This window comes from Chanodichthys erythropterus, chromosome 19, assembly GCF_024489055.1.
Source record: "Chanodichthys erythropterus isolate Z2021 chromosome 19, ASM2448905v1, whole genome shotgun sequence".
NCBI lineage: Eukaryota > Metazoa > Chordata > Actinopteri > Cypriniformes > Xenocyprididae > Chanodichthys > Chanodichthys erythropterus.
The window spans coordinates 1,810,154-1,834,424 of NC_090239.1; the positions used below are offsets into that span (position 1 = coordinate 1,810,154).

Below are 24,271 nucleotides of genomic sequence, written 5' to 3' on the forward strand. Positions count from 1 at the left end.
CTGTCCTGAGATAAATGTGTGTGTCCTATCTTGCTTCAAACCTGTGCTGAGATTTACCATGTTTACTCAGCTGTGTGTGTGTTGACAATCAGAAACGGGGTGTCTTAATTGCTTACGAATGAAGTAATTAGTTCGGTGTGCTAACTTACGAGAGCTGCGGTGAATTACGCGATGTAAACACACATGCTGTTAGCTCGTCGTGTTGTTTGGTTTGTGCTGACTGTGAGTGTGTGTGTGTGTTTGAAGGGGTGGCAGTCACACGGTCACACTGTGGAGAGGTTTTAATTCATGTGGTAATGTGTGTGTGTGTGTGTGTGTGAGAGAGATGGGTAAGACCCACCCACACATCCTTCACACACGCAGATTTACCACGCTGCTCTTCCTGAGATTGTGTTTGTGTCTGACGCTCGCTGTTGCTCAGACTGAAGTCTCGCTGTCTTAGACTACTAATCAGAGGCTGACTGACCGAAACGCGCGCACACACACACACGCACACGCATGCATGCACACTGCTGTAGAGAAACTCATGGCACGCCTCAGTTAGTCTGCGCAGATACCTGTCGATCTGCCTGTCTGCGGGATCTCTGCGCTGCCGCTCTGCCCAGACCTCTCTGGATTTGATGGTGCTGCGGCGCGTGTGTTCTCAGGTACGGCTGGAGCGTGTGTGTGAGAGTTTGAATGTGTTTTATACACTTTGTTTTGTGTTCTCTGTATTTTAGTGATGAATCTCGTTGCACACAGTCTTTAGGCATCATCACAAGGATATATATGGACTTGTTGATTGAGTTGGTTGTTTATATATTCTTCTGCTCAAATATTTCTCATGAAATGTCCATTTTTGTATGCAGACTATGTAAGTGATGGCTTTTGTCTGGTTTAAAATGTGTCTGACTAGTTCTTATAAATATCAGCTTTGTATTCATGTTGGTTTTGTATGTTTTAAAAAAACTTTCATACTATTTTCATGGTGATTTAATGACTCTAAAAGTGTCAAGTGAAGAAATGTTAAGCAGTTTTCAAGGTATTTTTTATATACAAACATCATTAAATGTAGGTATTTTGCCATTTGACAGCATAAGAGGGTTGACCCCCTCATGAGGGTCTACAGGGGTCCTCTCTGTTATGTCATTTCCTGTTTTATGGTTTTTTTTGACAGTGACAACAAAAAGTTCCTGTCGGTTACACCACACTGATTTGCCAGATAATGTTTTCAAATAATAATATTTAAAGCAAAACCGCTTCACTGCTACTTATTCTTGTATAGTGATGCAAAAAGTTGCTGTCCTCAAAGCTAAACATTTTTAAAAACAATAATTGCGTTTTAAATGGTATTTTAGGGTTTTTAAAATTTTTATTGATTGATTTATTTATATTTTTTAGACTCACACCACTTAAAAAGCAATGATTTCTTTTAGGAATACTTTTTAAGCTCTATTTATTTTATTAAATATCAAAATATATTAACCTATATTTATTAGGGATGCATGATATATCAGCGACCATATCGGTATCGGCCGATATGTTCATTTTTAATGTTATCTTTATCGGCCAGATAAGAAAATTTTGGCCAATATATTAAAGCCGATAAATAATGGATTATTTCCTTGAGCTGAGACACTTCAGATGCACACTGTCTGCCATGATGGTTTTAAATCGCTTGAAATATGATTGAAAATCACTTCAAAAAGGAAAATACAGTTAAGTTCAACATGTGCAGCACAAGTCTGTCATATAAGATACATAAAATTATAATGAGAACATTATAATTGTGTGTTTGGGACATGGATTTTAATGGTGAAACTTTTGTTTTTGTAATCAGGCTCTCAAAAATTATATAAATTTAGATTTATCAGCCAATATATCGGTTATCTGCTTTCAAATTAAAAAAATTATCGGTTATCGGCCGATATATATGTTCATTTTTAATGTTATCGGCCCGATAAGACAATGTGGCTGATATAATAAAGCCGATTAAATTATTCAAAATTTCCTTCAGATGCGCACTGTTCATCATGATGGTTTTGAATTGCTTGAAATATGATTGAAAATCACTTCAAAAAGGAAAATAGAGTTAAGTTCAACATCTGCAGCGTAAGTCTGTCATATAAGATACATAATATTATAATGAGAACATTATAATTGTGTGTTTGGGACATGGATTTTACTGGTGAGACTTTTGTTTTTGTAATCAGGCTCTCAAAAATTATATTGGCTGATAAATCTAAATTTATATATCGGTTGTCTGCTTTCAAATTAAAAAAATTATCGTTATCGGCCGATATATATGTTCATTTTTAATATTATCGGCCCGATAAGACAATGTGGCCGATATAATAAAGCCGATTAAATAATTCAAAATTTCCTTCAGATGCGCACTGTTCATCATGATGGTTTTGAATTGCTTGAAATATGATTGAAAATCACTTCAAAAAGGAAAATAGAGTTAAGTCTGCAGCGTAAGTCTGTCATATAAGATACATAATATTATAATGAGAACATTATAATCGTGTGCTTGGGACATGGATTTTACTGGTGAGACTTTTGTTTTTGTAATCAGGCTCTCAAAAATGATATACAAATTTTGATTTAGATTTATCAGCCAATATATCGGTTATCGGTTTTCAAATATAAAGAATTATCGGTTATCGGTATCGGCCAAAATTTTTATAACACTGCATCCCTAATATTTATATGTTCCCTTAACTTTCAAAATTACTTTTATAGTTTATCATTTTAATTTTAAATATTAAAGTACATTAGTATAGTAGCATTATGTGTGTCTCTCTGTACGAGTTGCATGTATTTTTATTAAATGAGTAAATTGAGACATGAAATCGTGTCTCCGCACATCTCTCACTGCTCGATGTTTTGGTTGAAAGGCACGACACGAGTGTAGAGAGTAATTATTGGGAAATAAAATGATGAATTGCATTGGCTTAATGCAGTTTCACTAATGGATTTCGCAGTGCTGTGGTTTGATTTGGAGCGTGTCGTCACATGATGGGTTTTCCATGGGGTTCAAGCAGGAATGTGACAGACATGATGTCTGTCTCTCTGTCAATTGGTCACACTGTTGTTTACTAGCCCACAACACACACATTAACCCACCCTCATGTCGTTCTAATGCATTTCACTCTTTTCTTTGATTTTTGAATGACCAAGCTGCTCTTTTCCACACAGTAAATGCAGATTCAGGCCATTAAGACGAGGTCATATGATGTTAAATAGTTATAGATATGCCCCAGTTCATATATATGATACATAATCATCCTTTAATATCCTGTAGCCTTGAGTTACCAGATTTAACATGCCAACTGTGTGTGTTGATATGTAGATGCCGAGGCTGTGTTTTCATTTTGGGCTGAGCTCTGTTCAGAATAACTGTAATTATGTGCTATTTCTGATCTGTAAATGCCTGTGTGTATATGTGTGTGTGTGAGAGATGATGCACAATTTTTCCTGTAGCATTCTGGGAAAACCATACAGCCAGTTTGGTCTCAGACAAATGCCAAGCTCGATTAAAGTGCTGATATTTAGTTGCATGCAAAGTGTTTTTGGTCTGTTGATATCCGAGTTCAAACTCTCCTTTACAAAAGCACTAAATATTTATATGCTTTCATTTTTATTTCTAGAGGTATTCAACAGGGATCTGTGTCATTCTAAATATGAACATATATATTTATTATCCTTTGTAGCATGAATATGAATGGCGTTTTAACTAAACATGAAGGTTATCTATTCACCGAAACCTCATTTAAACTGTAAATATTACAGTGAACATGCAAATCATTCAGTACCACGGTATTACTATCCAATACCATCATGAAGTAACATGCACATCCCCGTGGTGTTGCAACACAGGAAGTTGTGTGAGGAAGTTAGTTTTTTCCGGGGCAGTTGTTCTTACTCATAGGGGAAGTTCTGTGACACTGTGGTTCATTGCTAATGGAGGTGAAACGGTGATTGTCAAAATAATCTTCAATATAGTGTAAAACACCAGTAAACACCCGTTCTCTGACCGCTGTCTTACTCAAGTGAATTATTCATGTCAACATCGCTGTCATGCATTTGTATGTTCTGTTCTTAAAGACACTCAACATCCTCATTTTTATGCGGGTAGTTCCCTGTTTCAAGGGATTTTTATGTCTTAAGACTTAAGTCATGGTTTTGTAACTTTGACCTACACGTAATGTGCCGCAGATTAAGGATATGTTCTGATTTCCAGATAGATCCCTGTGACTTAGGGTAACTGGACATCTTAGTTTATAGTTGAGATATAAACACCGATGTCTACAGTAGTGATCAAAATAGAGCCTTTTGAAAGTAACTTGACGCTTCAAATAATGATTGTATTAATTACATTGTTACACCAGTAGGTGGCGCCAAGTGAATGTTAAAGTATTTGTCATTGAATCATTCATTCAAGAGATTTGTTCAAAAACACTGATTGATCCAGTAATGAAACAAGTCTTTATCAGGGAGTCATTGAATTATTCACTCAGCCCGATTAAAAGTAAATTCTAATAAATTAAATATTTTTTTAAATAGACAGCAGCAATTAACATTGGGTCAGAACCTCTTGTAAATTACATGTTTTGTTTAGTTGTCTGTTCAGAAACTGTGATCTTTATTTTAAACTCAATTTCTCAATTTATCCACAATTGCGCAGCTCTAATTTGTAAGAAATTAGATGTATACACAGCTATTTTTGTCTGCAGACAGATTATATAGTGTGTTTTTATGCTGTTGGGATATTTCTGAAATAAAACTCTAGATGAGATTTTGATTTTGAAGTTTTATTAAAGAGACACTGAAGTGAGATGTAATGGATTCTTTTGGGAAGATGCTTAAAATGCTTTAATTTTGTTGTGAGTTTTTGTCATTTTGTATTTTTTTATTTTATTTTTTTTAATATGGCTGTATGGTTTTTATGTTTTATTTCAGATTTAGTTAGAGAAATGTTGCTTTGGTTGTTGGTGTGTTTTTTTTTTTTCTTTCTTTTTTTTTTCAGTTAACGTTTTTTTTTTTTAAGGTTTTAGTTTTAATTTTAGTCGTAGTTAACTATAATAACCCTGTACTTCCTGTGGAGGTAGGCGGCAACTCTCTGTGTGAGGTGTGTCACCTAACACTGACTTTGCGGTTACCAACAAAGTTGAACGTTCCTTTATCCTGCAGTAAAGCAGTATCATATGATATTATCATGCTACTTCAAAAGAACAGCAGGGTATTACTGTGATATCATATTTCACAGTCCCAAAACCATAGTTATACCATGTAAGTTGTGCATATCTTTGAGTTGAGACGAGTCTTAAAATGATTTTCCAGCTGCGTTTAATTCACCATAATTACAGTTTGCTTCAGTCACATGTTCCCTTAAGATTTCATTTGACCCTCTTCTGGAGAGTTTCAGACTTCAGTGTGGAGATAAATATTATAAGTTAAAGTCAACTTGAAATCCAAATTGGGCCAATTTACTTTCAGCTTATGATTTATTTGTGCATTTTATGTTCAGAATACAGAGAAACTTTTCACCATTCAATAAATTCCTGGACAAAAATCAAGTCGCACCTTTTATCTCTTCGAATATCATGTTTTAGTCAAATAATGGATGCAGAATGGTTAAATGTTGACTCTTTATATATAGTAACCAATTTGTCCCTATAATAATAAATAAATAAATAATTTATATAAAGCATTTTGAACCAATGGGATTGTGGGGGGTTCTAATAAAAACTGGATTTGGGAGGGGGATCCAATTTGTCACTATATATAAAGCATTTTGAACCAATGGGATTGTGGGGGGTTCTAATAAAGACTGGATTTGGGAGGGGGATCCCATTGGCATTTTGAACCAATGGGATCGTGTGGGGTCCTAATGGAGACCCAATTTGGTGGGGGGGGATCCAATTTGTCCCTATATATAAAGCATTTTGAACCAATGGGATTGTGGGGGGTTCTAATAAAGACTGGATTTGGGAGGGGGATCCCATTTGTCACTATATATAAAGCATTTTGAACCAATGGGATTGAGTGGGGTCCTAATGGAGACCCAATTTGGTGGGGGGGGGGGGGATCCAATTGTCCCTATATATAAAGCATTTTGAACCAATGGGATTGTGGGGGGTTCTAATAAAGACTGGATTTGGGAGGGGGATCCCATTGGCATTTTGAACCAATGGGATTGTGGGGGGTTCTAATAAAGACTGGATTTGGGAGGGGGATCCCATTGGCATTTTGAACCAATGGGATTGTGTGGGATTCTAATGGAGACCCGATTTGACCCGAATTTACTCATATATTTTGTTATGAGTAATTCATTTATTATTTGCATTTTAGCATGTTCACTTCGCTGCTGTATTACAGACCCGTGACCCATTTTTGGGTCGCGACCCACTGATCTAACGGACGTGATTGACAGAGCCTCTATCAGTCTATCCCAGTGTTCCCAGCTCTTCTTGAAGCTGTACATGTGATGTGTGATCTGTGATATAAATCTCCTCTCAACATCTCTCAAGAATGAGAAGCGTTCTGCATCCTTCCTCTGATTAGCCCGTTCAACCGCAGATGCTTCCTGCAGCTGCAGAGCACTTCCTGTCTGCACGCAGACCCTTTTGTGCTGAGCGATCCGTCCCAGCTTGAACTTCACCAGTGGAATTTCAATAGATGGCGAGGCTGGAAAGGGAATGCCCATCTGTGCGCTCTTTTCCGTCTCTGTTTTCAGTGCAGCGGACACTGGGAGATTTTATTTTCCCTGTGAATGGGCCGCAGTAATTGGATTTCCTGAGGGAATTCTGTCACTTTGAGAACTAGTGTTTTGCTTCCCAGTTTGATTCAGTGTGGAGACCATAGTGATTATGTAGGAATGTGTTCATTGTGTGGTGGTCATACTAAAATACTCAATTAAAAATGTTGTATTTATTATTTTATTATATTTATTATATTACTTATGTATTTACAACCCAAATTTCGTTTTTTAAATTAGAATAAAATGAAAACTCAAAGACTTTCAAATCACATGAGCCAATATTTCATTCACAATAGAACATGGATAATATAACAAATGTCTAAACTGAGAAATTTTACAATTTTATGCACAAAATGAGCTCATTTCAAATTTGATGCCTGTTACAGGTCTCAAAATAGTTGGGACATCCCAACATTTCCAGAATTTGGGTTGTATTTATATTATTTACTTTTATTTTTAATTTGATACACTTCATTTAAACTTTACTTTACATCTGTCTTTTTTATATATTTTATATTTTATTTTATTTGTTTAAATTTGATTTTTTTATATAATATTTTATTATTTGTATTTATATTATATTTATATTAATAATTTTTATTTATTCCTTCTCTATCATATATACAATTTTATATATATATATATATTTTTTTATATTATTTTATGTATTTATATTATTGTTTATTTATATTATATCATTTATTATATATATTTATATTGTTCGTTTTTGCTATTTTATAGCTTGTTTTATTTATGTATTTATATTTATTTTATTACTTGCTTTTTTCTATCACACACACTATTATATATATATATATATATATATATATATATATATATATATATATATATATATATATTATTCTATTTATATTTTATATATTATTCTATTTATATTTTATATATTATTCTATTTATATTTTATATATTATTCTATTTATATTTTATATATTATTCTATTTATATTTTATATATTATTCTATTTATATTTTATATATTATTCTATTTATATTTTATATATTATTCTATTTATATTTTATATATTATTCTATTTATATTTTATATATTATTCTATTTATATTTTATATATTTATAGTGTATTGTTTAATTGTTTATTTATTTTGTTTATATTATATATTTATATAATTTTTATATTAATTAATTTTTTCCCTATTTTTTTAGCATGTTTTGTTATTATTTCTGTATTTATTTATTTTCTTCTCTTCTGTCATATATATAATATTAAATAAAAGAATATAAATAAATAGAATATAAATAGAATATATATATTATTTATAGATTCTATTTATATTCTATTTATATTTTATTATGCATTTATAGTGTTTATTTATTTAGTTAAATTTTATTTATATATGTATTTTTGTATACTTGGTTGTTTATTTTTTTATTTTATAGCATTGATTTTTAATATATATTTTATAATTTTTTATATTATTACACATTTCATGTTAGTGATTCCGTCTTTGTCTCAGATTTATTGCCTTTTTTATCTTCTCTCACACTCGAATGATGAACTCATGCTGCTTTGAAATGTCTCAAGCACTAGAAATGTAGTCAAACAAAAGTGTTGCAGGTTTGTTTCCAGGTGACCCAGATACTGAAGCATTACTGAAACGCTCAAAAACACCAGCGAGCCCTTGATGGCATTTGACCTCTGCTTTCTCGATCAGAACTGGAAGCGAGCGCTTAAAGAAGCGTGCCTGCGGTGGCCTGTAAACAGCAGACGGGGTCGTGACAGCTTGTTTTTCAGAGAGAGGATGTTTGCGAGCGATCGTCTGGCGGCCGTGGGTGGGTTTTCAGGGCAGGCGAGACGTTCATCTAGGGCACATTTCTGCAGATGGCGGGTTGTGCTCTGAAGATGTCACCTTAAATTTGCCACACTTGTATAAGAGCTTCATCCGGTGAGCGTGAAAAACAAACCGCTGTGCAGACTGAGATTATCACCACTGCATTCATATACCCATATACTGAAATAAGAGAGATTAAACTGATTTATTCCTGCGCTCGCTCCTAATTCAATCAGGCTAAGGACATAAAACAAGGTGATCAAGAATGTTCTCAGGACTGTGTGAGGATGATGAGAAAGGGATGAAGCACCTGCTGCTGTGTTCATTTGATAAATGTGTGTTTTTCTGTGATTGACAGCTGCCAGTGGAGTATGGGTACGACTGCCAGCGCTGCTCCCCAGCCCACACTGCATGAGAGTTTCCACGGCAACGGGATGACGGACAGCAGGCGGTCGGCCAGCAGCGCCTCCTTCCAGACGCTCAACATCCACAACAACAAGGCCAAATCCATCATCACTAATAAAGTGGCTCCGGTGGTCATCACGTACGTCCAGCAGCGCGACACTGTTCTGAGCTCCTGCGGAGTGTGTGCAGCTGAATATAATTCACCTGATTGAGTGTGTGTGTGTGTGTGTGTGTTTATAGGTATAACTGCAGACAGGAGTTTCAGATCCATGATGACGTTCTCCGTACAAACTATAAAGTTGGGAGGATCTCGGACAACATGCCTGAGCACCATCTGGTCCAGGTGAGCCGGACGATTATTCTCATGTGGTGAGGGTGTATCTGATGAAAACTGGTTACATTTCTCTCTCCAAAAAAAAAAAAAAAATTAAAATAAAAAATATTTTTTAAACATTTATCTTTTTTTTTTTTTTTTGAATACTTTTTTTTTTATTATACTAATTTATTTGTTGATTATTTTAACCTTGTCCCCCTTTCAGGTTCTTTATACTTTTATAAAAAATTGTTACTTAAAATTAAATAAACATTAACTCAAATAAAATATTTTATTTTATTGTTTTTATTTTATTTCATCTATATTTATTTCAGCTGGTTGCCGAGGAAATATTCATAACCTTCTAGTTTAACTTGACGTACAAAAATAACTAAAACTATTTAGGCATATTAAAAATAAATAAATAAAAATGACTAAAGCACACAACAAAATATTTTTTTTTTAAATCAAAAATTAAAATAAAACAAGAAAATACAAAATGTTTTAATTACATGAATAATGAAAAATTAAAAGCAGTTTAACAAATACTACAACAATGTAAAATTAATTTATTGTAAATATCTATTAATTTATAATCTAAAAAATATTTATTAATTTATAATTTATAATTAATTTATAAAATATAATTTTATTTGAAAATAAATAAAAAAATCTAATGACAAATAGGCATATTTTCTCATCTGATTCTCATTACCGTATTTAAATTGTATATGAAATCATATATATTTTCAAATAACATTATATATATTATATTATATTATAATATTAAAAAATATATAATATAATATATTGTTTATATAATATATTATTTGTATATGTGTGTGCGCATATATATATTATATTTTATATATATATATATATATATATATATATATATATATATATATATATATATATATATATATATATATATATATATATATATATATATATATATATATATATTAGTAAACATATATATATATATATATATATATATATATATATTAGTAAACATATATATATATTTGAAAAAAATATAATATTTATTTGATTTGATTTATAAAATGTAATTTAATTAATTAAAATTTTCTCACCTGATTCTCCTCAACGCATTTTTTAAAAAAAATCCAAAAAAATGTGTATAGAATTTTCTTTTTAAATATTTTTTTTTAAATATGGTGGAGAAAATTTGCCTAATTGTCATTCAATTTTACTACTACTAAAGTACAGTATTTTGCCATGGTGTTCTTTATAAAAATTCACCGTCATATCGTGCAAAACTCAATGAAATGCATTTAATGTTTGAGTTGAGTTACTTGATAAAGTTTTGCAAGCTACAACAGTGTGAAAGAGCTGTTTATATGCAGTAAATACTATGGTACAATGATATTCATTCTGCTTTGATATAGTATGATATATTGAGTTTCTTCATCATGCCACAGCTCTGTTTTTTGTAAGATTCACTCTTAACATCAGGTCTGAGCTCATTTCCTTCATTCAGGAGTTCAGGAAGATCCGCGGGCCGTGAACGTGTCGTGGCGCGTCTGTCCTCACAAACAGAGAGTGTAATTAATTACTGCCCCGCTGCTCTGCGCTCGTTAGTCTTCAGAAGACGTTTGCACCTTCTCTGAAGGCTTTGAAGCTCCAGGCCTGAAGACACGCGCTCGTTCTCTTTGTTTGCTCGTTAGTTTCTGTTTGCTGACGAGCCGATGATGAGTTTCGCTTCTCAAACGCTGCCATTGTTCCTCACTATTTGATGTTCTTCTTGAGTTTAATGCTTCATAAAGTATTAATTAGTCATTTAGCAGATCATTTTATTAAAGCTGGAGTTAATGCATGTTAAAGCTGTGTCAAACTTATGTGATATGAAAGCTTCTGTCACTTTACTTCTTTATTATTGAAATTGAAATTGAAATATACTCTATTGTCACTAGTAGGGAAATTTGGAGTAGACTCAAAACGTTCCAACATCACCTGGGAAAAATATATATACACACACAATACATACTATAAATATACATCCTATACACTAGCACACTAGCTCCAGGTTTAGCAACGTGATAGATACCTGCACAAATTAATCTTTAAATCGGTTCAGTTTGCATCATGGGATCCTGAACCTTCTCCCAGAGGAGGTAATATTACTTTTATTATGTCAGTTAGTTACTATTTTTATTATTTTATTAAAATGTTGAATCAACCTGTATTTTAATGTTTTCACTTTTCATTTTAATTTTTGTTTTTGTTTTAGAAATGTGCTTTTGTCATTTTATTTATTTATTTATCATTTATTTATTTATTTTTTACAGTTTAGGTTCATTTTCGCTTTAATTTTTTAATTTAGTGCTTCAACTAAATCTTTTTTTTTAGTTCTCATAGTAACCGATAAGTTTAGTTGTTTTTTTGTCTAATTCTTTTTATTATTTTATTTTATTTTTTATTTTTATTTTAGCTTTATTTTAGCTTTACTTTAGCTTTATTTTATTTATTGTATTTTATTAATTTTATTTTAGCTTTATTTTATTTTAGCTCTATTTTTTATTTTAACTATTTTAATTTTATTTTAGCTTTATTTTAATTTTATGTATTTTATTTTTACTTTTAGCTTTATTTTATTTATTTTATTTTATTTTAGCTTTATTTTATTTTCAATTATTTTTATTTTAACTTTATTTTAATTTAATTTTATCTTTATTTTAATTTTATTTTAGCTCTATTTTAGCTTTACTTTAGCTTTATTTTATTTATTTTATTTTAGCTTTATTTTATTATTTTTAACTCTATTTTTTATTTTTTAACTATTTTAATTTTATTTTAGCTTTATTTTAATTTAATTTAATTATTTTTTACTTTTAGCTTTTTTATTTATCTTATTTTATTTTAGCTTTATTTTAATTATTTTTATTTTAACTTAATTTTAATTTAATTTTAGCCTTACTTTAGCTTTATTTTATTTGAGCTTTTTTATTTATTTTATTTTATTTTATTTTAGCTTTATTTTAATTATATTTATTTTCTTATTTTTCTTATTTTATTTTAGCTTTAATTTAATAGTATTTTTTTATTTTAAATTGATTTTAATTTTATTTTAGCTTTATTTTAGCTTTACTTGAACTTTATTTTATTTTAGTTTTAATTTAGCTTCATTTTATTTTAAAACAAAATATTTGACTTATTGTAGTGCTTCAGCTTAATTATTTCAGTTAGTTTTAATGTTTAATTTTTTTTTATCTAATATTTATTCATATTATTTTTGCTTTAATTTTAGCCTATTTTGGATTAAATGCGCAAAGTCAGTCACTTTGGATAAAAGCATTTGCCAAATGCATAGAGGTGAAAGTTATTTTACTGCATTAATTAATCAACATTCATGAACGTCGCGAGTTCGTTCCTCTGAGCAGAATCTAATCTTGTAATTAAGAGCTCAAACCAGCGTCCGTCAGCTTTTGTTAAAGTGCGGGAGAGACGGATGATCATCCCGTGTTCTTCTCAGGGCTCCTACTTCATGGTGCAGGACGTGTTCAGTAAAGCGGACGTTCTCAGCACCGCCGGCTCGTACGGAGCGCCCAACTTCAGACAGAGCAGAGGCGGATTCCCGCTGTACGGCATGGGTCAGCCCAGCCTGAGTGGCTTCAAACAGGTCCTGCAGAGACTCCAGGGTCAGGGTCATCAGGTCAGTGTAAATAATCCTGTTTGTCGAGTGATTCGTTAGAGATTAAATCTGTTGATTCGCTCGCTTGTTGTGCTGATTAAACTGACGCTTTAAATGAAGCTGTTAAATGAGTTTAAACAGCAAAAGTGTTTTTTATTTGTCCTGCGATCGCAGTGGAGATTGACATCGTCTGTCTCGTTTGAAAGGAGGTGATTTTCTTCTGTTTGCGCGAGGAGCCCGTGGTGTTCCTGCGTCTGGAGGGCGACTTCCTTCCCTACACGCCCCGGAGGAAGGAGAACCTTCACGAGAACCTGCACCATCTGGGACGAGAGCTCTCCTCCGAGAACCTGGAGCTCTCCATCAGGAAAGAGGTCAGGAGATCGATCATGTGATCGGTCTAACGGAGAGAAGTGAATGGGTCAGACGTGTCTGGATCTGATTTTGTTCTGAAAAAACAAAAATGGAATGAACAAGAAAAATTAATTTAGAACTGTTCTGAGATCCTTTTAATAATGATTTACTATTTAGCAATAAGTAAAAGAATAGTAAAGTTTTCTGATTTCAGGATTAATTATAATTATATTAATCATAATAATAATTATTATTAAAGCAATTTAATACCACTACTAATAATAGTTTATTATTATTATTATTATTATTATTATTTAAATGTTGTTTTTATTTCAGAATTAATTTTATTATTATTATTATTATTATTATTATTATTAAATCAGTGAATTATAATATTAAGTAATAACAAAAAGTATAGTAACATGTTTTCTGATTTCATGTATAATTATATTTTAACCAATTATAATAATTATTATAAAAGCAATGAATTATATGATTTAATACCACTACTACTACTACTACTAATTATTATTATTATTATTATTATTATTAAAGCAGTGAATTATAATATTTAATAATAAGAAAAAGTAAACATGTTTTCTGATTTCATGATCAATTATAGTTATATTAATTATAATAATTATTGTTAAAGCAATGAATTATGATTTAATACCACTACTACTACTAAATTATTATTATTATTATTATTATTATTTAAATATTGTTTTTATTAAATATCAGGATTATTATTATTATTATTATTATTATTAAAGCAGTGAATTATAATATTTAGTAATAAGAAAAAGAATAGTAAAAATGTTTTCTGATTTTAGGATTAATTATAATTATATTAATTAATTATAATAATTATTATTAAAGCACTAAATGTATACAATTTAATACTACTACTAATTATTATTATTATTATTATTATTTATTTTTTAAATCTCAGGATTAATTACATGTTGTTGTTGTTGTTATTAGTATTTAATAAAAATAAGAATGCTAAAAATGTTTTCTGAAATCAGGTTAAATTTTAATTATATATTTTTTATTTTTATTACCACCAGTATTAAAGCAGTTAATAATAATAATAATAATAACAATAATAATAACAATAATAATAACAATAACAATAATGATAATAGCAGCAGCAGTAATGATAATAATAAACAATGACAACAATAATATTTTTTTGTTAAAATTAATATTAAATATTTACAGCAAATGGAAGTCAAATCAAGTGGTGAAACCAACATCCAAAAACTTTTTTTTTTTTTTTTTTAATTAGATATAAAAAACATAATAGGACATTTTTAGTCATTAAATCAAAACCAATTTTAAGTTGTATAAATGCTCTTAGAACTGAGTAGAACAATGACATTTCTAATAACTGCACATTTGTAAAAGATTTCTCCTTGTCATTTCAATTTCTGCACCTCCTAAAACGTTCATGTGGCGATCTGAAGACGAGCTCGTCTGAGAAAACACTGTTTTGCTCTTTCAGCTTCACGACTTCGCCAAACTGAATGACAACGTGTTCTACGTCTACAACGACATCGAGCATTTCAAAGGAGAGCCGCAGAAGATCTGCATCTGCTGTGAAGAAGACATTCACGTGACAGAGGAGGTGTACAAGAGACCGCGCTTCACCATGCCCTCGTACAGGTGCTCTCACACACACACACACACACACACACACACACACACACACACACACACACACACACACACACACACACACACACACACACACACACTACATGTGTAACAGCAGTGATGTATTGATCCTGTGTTTGTTCAGGTATTACCGTCTGCCTCTGCCGATGGAGGGCGCGCCTCTGGAGGACGAGTTTGATGCGTTCGTCAGCGTTCTCCGGGTGAGAGATGCTCCTGAAACCTCCAACAGATTTATCTCTGATCTTTCTAATAGTTGAGATATCATCTAAATCAGTGACAGGTCAGCTGATGTCAGTCAATTATACTAATTAATAATATTAGTAAAAATGTTTTCTAAACTCAGGATTAATTATAATTATTATTAATGCAGTTACTTATACCATTTAATAATAATGATAATAATAATTTAAATGTTTTCTGTCATCCGGATTAATTATAATTAATTAATTATAAATAATAAATAATTAATTATTTAATTATTTTTATTATTATTATTTTATTATAGCCATGAATTATTCATAATAATAATAATAATAATAATAGTAAAAAATGTAAATGTTTTCTAATCTCAGGATTAACTATATTATATTAATTAATGATAATAATTATTATTAAAGCAGTGAAATTATGCTATTTAATAATTATGGTAATAATAATAATAATAATTATAATAAAATAATTTAATTATAATTAATTATTATAATTATTATTATTATTATTATTATTATTAAGGCAGTGAATTATACTATTTAATAATAATAATAATAATAATAATAATAATAATAATAGTAAAATAATGTTTTCTGATATTAAGATAAATTATAATTATAATTAATTATAATAATTATTAAAGCAGTGAAACATACTATTTAATAATGATGATAATATTAATACTAATTTCAGAAATTTTCTGATCTCAGGATTATATTAATTTATAAATATTAAATTATTATTATTATTATTATTATTATTATTATTGTTATAACAGTGACGTATACTATTTAAATATAATATAATAATAATAATAATAATAATAATAATAATAATAATAATAATAATAATAATAATAATAACAAATAATAATAGTAAAAAAGAAAAAAAAAGAAAAAGAAATCTGATCTCAGAATTAAATATAATTATATTCATTATAATAATCACCATCAAATCATGTAATTATGCTATTTAATAATAATAATAATAATAACTTTCTGATCTCAGGATTAATTGTAATTATATTTAATTATTTATTTCTCAATGTTATTATTAAAGATATGAATTATACTATTTAATAATAATAATAATAATAATTATAATAATAGAAATTTTTTTTATATATATATATATATATATATATATATATATATATATATATATATATATATATATATATATATATATATAATATATATATTTTATTTTTTATTTTTTATTATTATTATTATTAAAGGCAGTGAATTATACTATTTAATAATAATAATAGTAGCAAAAAAAGTGTTTTCTGATCTCAAGATGAATTATAATTATAATTATATTATAATAATTAAAGCATTGAAACATGTATTTGATAATGATATTAAAATAATGATATCTTATTAAAAAATTCTGATCTCAGGATTAATAATTATATTTATTATTATTATTATTATTATACTATATATATACTATTATATTTATTAATAATAATAATAATAATAATAATTTTAAAAACTGTATAAAAGAAATCAGATCTCAGGATTAATTATAATTATATTAATTAAAAAATTATCAAAGCAGGCAATTATGCTATTTAATAATAATCATAATCAAAATCATAATTTTCTTAATATTCATATTAAATATTAACAGCAAAATCTTCATGTATGTTCTCCGGGTAAGAGATTCCCCTGAAACGACCAACATGAACTCCATGAACCATATTTAGCTCTGACCTTTCTAATAACTGAGATATCATCTAAATCAATGTATTGGTCAGCTGATGTCATGTGAAACACAGGAAGGGTCTGTCTGTTTTTCGCCAGAATTGTTTTCTTGTGATGCGGTCGGTTCAGTTCACGCCAATGTGATTAAAGCTCCTGAAGATGTTTGACATCTCCAGAGACTGTGGAATCTGAACACATCAGATGCTGTAAAGTGCGTCTGCGCTCTAATATATAACGTGTTTAGATGGGAAATGAGTTCATGGAATATTCTGGAGTCTGTAGATCATCAGGCGAACATTGTTCTTGTGTTCTCGGCACTTTTTGGTGGTTTTAAAACAAACAGCATTCACAGAAATCATATTAAATATTTAAAAACAGAAATTGTGCATTAGCCGAACAGATCCGTTTATCAACCCATAATCACCAATAGTACCAGTTTTTTTGACCATGCTGATATATCAGTGAGTTTTACCATGGTAAATAGTTGCAAGCGTGTCTGTTGTGGTGTTTTTGTCTGGTTGTAGCTCAGTTTGTGTGTTTTCACCAGTCATGTGTCTGATGAATGAGACCTCCTTCATCATGTGTTTCCTGTTTCTCTGGTTTAAGAAGACAGAAGCTGAAGCCACAAATTTGTCGAGTTGAAAGATTAGAAAGTAAAATGGCCACATGAAACCACTTTTACAAAGGTTTTCCTGCTTGAATGTTGATTATTTTCCTCATTGTTGCAGCTCCTCTCTTCCCAGTCTGTCAGTAACGCTCTGTCTCTATGAAGCCCCTCCTTCTGAAAAGCACAATGCGCTCTGATTGGTCGGCTGGAGTAGTGTGTCGTGATTGGTGTTTGGGAAATGTCCCGCCCCTTATCATTACCACCAGTTTCAACACACTTCTAACTAACTCAACCAGGCCACGCCCCTTTAGTTTGGGCATGAATTATTTAAATGAGGAATAATGTGACGTGTTCATTTGATTGTTCATCTAAACTCCCGCCTTGCTTATTATGTCCGCTCCCTATTTAAAGCGTCCTGTCAAACCTCAGGGCTCAAGCTGTTATTTTAGCCCTGCCAATAGAATGATACACAGGAAGCAGCTTTATAAAAGAAAGAGAGGCCACTTCCTGTCTTGCTCCAAGGCTGTTTGTTCTCCAGGGCTGCCAACACATCTCATGCAGCGATTCGAACTCCATAGTTACTCCTTATTAAATACAATATAATTTAATATACTTAAAGGGGACCTATAATGCCACTTTCACAAGAATACAAGTCCCCAGAATGTGTCTGTGAAGTTTCAGCTCAAAATCATTTATTATAACTTGTCAAATTTGCCCCTATTTGGGTGTGAGCAAAAACATGTCGTTTTTGTGTGTGTCCCTTTAAATGCAAATGAGCTACTGCTCCCGCCCCCTTTCCAGAAGAGGGCGGAGCCTTAACAGCTCAACAACAACAAAGCTGGAAAATCTCACGCAGACAAAATGACAAAAGTGTTCAGCCTTACATTGTTCAAACCGGAGTCGACACTGATGGAGAGACTCAGGAAGAAGTTACAACTTTTAGACGTTTCTGAATGGTTAGTGGATAAATTGATGTAGTTGCTGTGGAGTTGATTCAACTCATCCACTAGCATGTGCCGTCATGTTCATCTATGCGTAATAGTTTGTTACAGTTTTCATCATGTAATTGGACTACATTTGTGAGTAATCTACCCAGCAGTGCTCACAGTCTCTCTCTCTCTCTGTCAGGAGAATCCGTCTCTGTCTTTGAGTCGTGACGCATCTCAGCCGCTTCCAGCCCTGTTGTTCAGCTGTCAGGTGGGCGTTGGCCGCACGAATCTGGGTTTGATCCTGGGATCACTGGTGATGATGCATCTGACACGGGCGACGCAGGAGCCAGCAGCACCGTAAGACCTCGAACACGCTCACATTATACTGATTATACACTAAGTCTAAGACACAATTGCGAGATGTAAAGTCCGAATTGCGAGATGTAAAGTCCGAATTGCGAGATGTAAAGTCCGAATTGCGTGATGAAAAGTCAGAATTACATGTAAAGTCCGAATTGCGAGATGTAAAGTCCGAATTGCGAGATGTAAAGTCCGAATTGCGAGATGGAAAGTCCGAATTGCGAGATGAAAAGTCAGAATTACATGTAAAGTCCGAATTGCGTGATGGAAAGTCCGAATTGCGAGATGGAAAGTCCGAATTGCGAGATGGAAAGTCCGAATTGCGTGATGGAAAGTCCGAATTGCGAGATGGAAAGTCCGAATTGCGAGATGGAAAGTCCGAATTGCGTGATGGAAAGTCCGAATTGCGTGATGGAAAGTCCGAATTGCGAGATGGAAAGTCCGAATTGCGAGATGGAAAGTCCGAATTGCGAGATGGAAAGTCCGAATTGCGAGATGGAAAGTCCGAATTGCGAGATGGAAAGTCCGAATTGCGTGATGGAAAGTCCGAATTGCGTGATGGAAAGTCCGAATTGCGTGATGGAAAGTCCGAATTGCGAGATGGAAAGTCCGAATTATATGTAAAGTCCGAATTGCATGATGGAAAGTCCGAATTGCATGATGGAAAGTCCGAATTGCGAGATGGAAAGTCCGAATTGCGAGATGGAAAGTCCGAATTGCGAGATGGAAAGTCCGAATTGCGTGGTGGAAAGTCCGAATTGCGTGGTGGAAAGTCCGAATTGCGAGATGGAAAGTCTGAATTATATGTAAAGTCCGAATTGCATGATGGAAAGTCCGAATTGTATGATGGAAAGTCCGAATTGCATGATGGAAAGTCCGAATTGCGAGATGGAAAGTCCGAATTGCGAGATGGAAAGTCCGAATTTAGAGATGGAAAGTCCGAATTGCGAGATGGAAAGTCCGAATTGCGAGATGGAAAGTCCGAATTGCGAGATGGAAAGTCCGAATTAAATGGAAAGTCCGAATTGCGAGATGGAAAGTCCGAATTGCGAGATGGAAAGTCCGAATTGCGAGATGGAAAGTCTGAATTGCATGATATAAAGTCAGAATTTATAATAAAACCTGGCCTTCCAAGAGATGACAAATTCTTTAAGTCTGATGAACTTTTTAGGAGTAGGAAATAAACCATTTTAATATTACAAAATTATTATTTCGACCTACCGTGGCATATTTTTTTCAGGATTCTTTTGATGAATAGAAAGTGAACTAGAATATTTTGTAACATTTTGAATCTTTACTGTCACTTTTGATCAATTAAAGCATTCATTTGCATGCTCATGAATGTTTAATGAAATGTGTGTTTGCTGCTGAAATGTTTAATGTGAAAGATGTCACATGTTCATAGAGCTGAAGGGGATGTGACGGACAAACCCAAAATGCAGTTCCAGGTTATTCAGACCCTCATCAGTAAGCTGCCTAAAGGTCAAGAGGTCATGGAAGAGGTTTGTATTTGGTCTCATGTTCAATCTAGTGTTCATTAAGTCATAAATAGCATCATGCTATATATGTATTAATCTCAGATGAGCTGCTGACCACATCCTGCTGTGTTTCAGGTGAACCGCGCCATAGATCTGTGCTCTGAGATGCACGACATTCGAGAGGCCATTTATGAGAACAAACAAAAGCTGGAGGGAATCGGTGAGGACTATCAGATCCAGGTGAGAATCTGTCATATTTTTCATTGTCCACCTTCTCTAGAATTAAAGAAGCTTCTTTTTGCTGCCGTGTCTTTAAATACCTGTCAAAAGTTTGGAAAAATTAAGAAAAAATGTAATAATGTTGTAAATCAGCATTCTCCCCCAAAAGTGATCGGGCAGACCAAACCGTAAGTCGTAGAGACTTGAAACTTTGAGGGCTGGTAGTACTTACACCATCTACAATGTCACGAAGGCTTGCCCCAATCGGCCTGACGGGGGCGCTACAGTGGTCAAAAGTATGAAATGTCTCATAACTTCTGAATCGTTATGTGTAGGCTCAAGTGTCTTATATTGTTGGAATCCTAGGCTCAAGATGGACAAAATGCAATTTCCAGAGTCTGATTGTCAAAAAGTTTAAATTTTGATTCACGGTCTCTAAGGGCCATCAAAACGTTGGAAATGGGCGGAGCCACTTTTACTAAAATGGCTATAACTCGTGAACGGAATGGGATATTTTCACCAAATTTGGCACACATATGTAAGAGCTCATTTTGTGGTCGTGTGACAAAGGAGGCGGCAACTGTCCACTTGGTGGCGCTATAACAGGAAAAAAACCTGAAAATGGCTAATATCTACTTCACTGTTAGTTCGATTGACTTGAAAACTGGCTTGCAGTATCTTTGTCCGAGGTGTCATGATTGTCTATGAGGACACTGACGTATCTCAAAAAACATGCCCACCATCGGCCAATGAATTTTGAGCAGCTATCAGACAAGGTTAACGGAGGACGATCGGAACGAAACTCGCTAGGCCTGTTTGACTCACGGCCCTAGAGGCCTGTGAGAAATAAGAAAGGAATCAGCCACTGGGGAGCGCCTTCGCAATTTTCAGATGTGTAAAGCAATTTTTTCTGCACACACCCACAACATTCGTACCACATGGTAGAACTCCTTATTCGGAGCAACTTCGCCTCTAGGACCGCTGCAGTTCATCGAATCGTTCTTTAAATATTCGTGATTATGTAAAAAACCTACTTTTGCGAACTAGTCCTAGGTTTTTCACTTAATCAGAACCAAACCAGTGCAATACAATTCTATGAACTCTTTAACTCAATAATTAAATAAAAAAATTTGAACTCCACCCTATAAATTCTAAACGAAAACTCGAAACTTTATGAAAATAGATGAGCACATGCAACATATGGCTTTAAAAAAAAAAAAAAAGCATGACAACTTTTATGGAGATTGCACCATAGGTGGCGCTTTAACTGTTAAAAAGCTTTATAAACCATATATTTCTTATGGTAAACTGCCTGTATTGGCTGTAAATGGTTACATGCTTGCTTAATAAAACATTATACCTTTTTACGCTTGTGTTTAAAAGCCTTAAAGCTCTTGAACCTCGATAATTGCTGCTCGCAACTACATTCAGAAATGTTTCTTGAGCAGCAAATCAGCATATTAGAATGATTTCTGAAGGATCATGTGACACTGAAGACTGGAGTAATAATGCTGAAAAGTCAGCTTTGATCACAGGAATAAATTACAGAGTACTCTATATTAACATAGAAAATAGCAGTTTTATATCGTAATAATATTTCAATTTTTGATCAAATGAATGCAGCCTTGATGAACACAAGAGACTTCTTTCAGAAACATTAATAACATCCAAACTAATGTAAATGCCTCTTTGCATGTGAAATCAATTGAGGCTGGGCAGGACATTTTGAGTTCTGAAAATTAAAGTACGTTTCATAGTGCAATAAACTGTTTTATCAGAAAACGATCCAGGAAAAAGAGATTCCTCCATTATATGAGCCCTGAATCTGTGCTGGCAGTAATTCATTACTCTGTCAGGCTTCAATACACAGACTGGATGGACGAGTGTGTGTGTTTGTGTGTGTGTGTAGCGTCTTAACAAAGACTCTTTATCCTGCAAACGTATCAACTGAGCTGATTCTGTCCGTCTCCAGTGATTTCTTCCTCTCTGGACAAACTGAAATCTGTTTTCCTGAACTTAGTTATTCTGTTTCCTGTGTAAAGATCACTTGTGTGCAGAACCAGCTGGAGAAACAAACCCAGAGCAAATTTACGGCCTACAGCTGAACAGTCTATTTTCTGCTGTGTGTTTTTAGGGAAGCAGCACTAAAGACTACTTCCTCCATCGAACTCTACAGAGTCTAGAGAGATATTTCTACCTGATCGTCTTTAACGCTTACCTACATGAACAGGTACAGTATGTTTTCAAATGAGTGTTTTAAGGGTCATTATTAATTTGTCAGTCATATATATGATGTTTCTCTTCTCTGTTATAGTATCCGCTGGCGTTCGCGTGTAGCTTCAGCCAATGGCTGTGCTCTCACGCCTGGATGTACCGCCTCCTTTCCTGCATGAACCAATCAGAGCTCAGAGCACCAGCTGACCTGCTTACAAAAGGAGCTCGAGTTCTGGTGAGAACCTCATAATTATCCATCAGTTTGTCTGATTAAATCACTGCATATTATATATTTGTGCATGTAAAACATAGTCATAGTGAAAAATGATTACTGAATAACCACTTTTGATCTGTTCCTCACACATTGTATGACTTCTTAAGATCTGAATGTGTGGATAACTTTCTTCCATTCTCTTGGGTGACATTCTCCTTTAAAATGCTGATGACTTCAGAAAGTTGAGATTCACTGTATTTTATCTGTCCTTTTGTTCTGATAGTGTTTAAATATAGTGTTTCTCCATTGAGATTAATGTGGGTTTGCTCTGCATGGAAATGACCTTCTCACTTCGCAACTGTTACTAAGGAAAGTGTGACTTGTCAACAGATGAATTGTGAAATCGTGACTCTGTCTGGCTGTTCCTTTCTAAGCAATGGCCTTGAAACTTTCTTTAGCACCGAATTGAGGAACATGATCAAACGTCTTACACAAACATAGATCAAAACAGACCTTGAAACATAGAAAATATCTTTGAGGTATATTTTAATGGAATGCTTGATGTATATGAAGTGATCTTTAATGTCAGATTTAGGTAGATTTTTATTTTTATTTTTTAAATCAAAGATGCTTTAAAACTTAAAACCTTTTTTAGTTTTTTTTCTTTTCATATTTTTCTACATTTTCTTTACATTTTGCCATGAAAATTACCATTGTAGCTGGTCTGGTGTTAAATTACAAACAAACAAATTGGATCAGAGCATGTTGTGTGTTCACATCAACGTCTTTATCAGCACTTCTGACATTTCTTGGATTAAATTGTCACTATATTATATAATAGACACAAACATTTTATTAAGCAAATTCATCCTTTGATTAGAAGAATTAGCACCAGAGAAAACTGAATGTTTCTAATAATGAGTTACATTTCAAATTTTAGATGTTACATACACAATGTTACAAAGTGTCAAATGAGCAGAACTTCACAGAGAACACTGATCCTGTAAAGATACAAAGTTTCAGGAGGTCAAAGTTAAGATTTGATCTGATTATTTTGAGGTTTGTGATTTTTCCTACTGATTGAGGTGTTTTTGAATACTCTATAAAATCCTTATTAGCTTTAATAATGTTTCTTTAAATTACTTTGGTAATTATAGAAGCTTGTTTCTGCCACTGAATAAAAGAATTATAATTGTGACTTTTATCTCACATTTCTGATTTTTTTTTGTGTGTTATATTGTGAGTTATAAAAGTCAGAATTGAGTTATAAAGTCAGAATTGTGAGGTATAAAGTCAGAATTGAGAGTTATAAAGTCAGAATTGTGAGGTATAAAGTCAGAATTGAGAGTTATAAAGTCAGAATTGAGGTATAAA

The 24,271-nt window shown here is 32.4% G+C and overlaps 1 protein-coding gene across 2 annotated transcripts in view; it reads left to right on the forward strand.

Moving 5' to 3' along the window:
- Nucleotides 1–333: 333 nt before the first annotated feature.
- Nucleotides 334–24,271, forward strand: part of pald1a (phosphatase domain containing paladin 1a) — a 65,328-nt gene continuing 41,390 nt past the window's right edge. The window contains exons 1-12 of one of the 2 annotated variants that reach the window (XM_067368563.1): nucleotides 334–647; nucleotides 8,912–9,097; nucleotides 9,199–9,301; nucleotides 12,768–12,947; nucleotides 13,133–13,297; nucleotides 14,785–14,945; nucleotides 15,082–15,157; nucleotides 18,612–18,769; nucleotides 20,178–20,274; nucleotides 20,386–20,490; nucleotides 22,604–22,699; nucleotides 22,784–22,918. In XM_067368563.1, the coding sequence (XP_067224664.1) occupies nucleotides 8,925–9,097; nucleotides 9,199–9,301; nucleotides 12,768–12,947; nucleotides 13,133–13,297; nucleotides 14,785–14,945; nucleotides 15,082–15,157; nucleotides 18,612–18,769; nucleotides 20,178–20,274; nucleotides 20,386–20,490; nucleotides 22,604–22,699; nucleotides 22,784–22,918 (1,449 nt within the window). In that variant the 5' untranslated portion in view covers nucleotides 334–647; nucleotides 8,912–8,924. The remainder of the gene's footprint in view (nucleotides 648–8,911; nucleotides 9,098–9,198; nucleotides 9,302–12,767; nucleotides 12,948–13,132; nucleotides 13,298–14,784; nucleotides 14,946–15,081; nucleotides 15,158–18,611; nucleotides 18,770–20,177; nucleotides 20,275–20,385; nucleotides 20,491–22,603; nucleotides 22,700–22,783; nucleotides 22,919–24,271) is intronic. The other variant, XM_067368562.1, reaches the window with a different exon arrangement.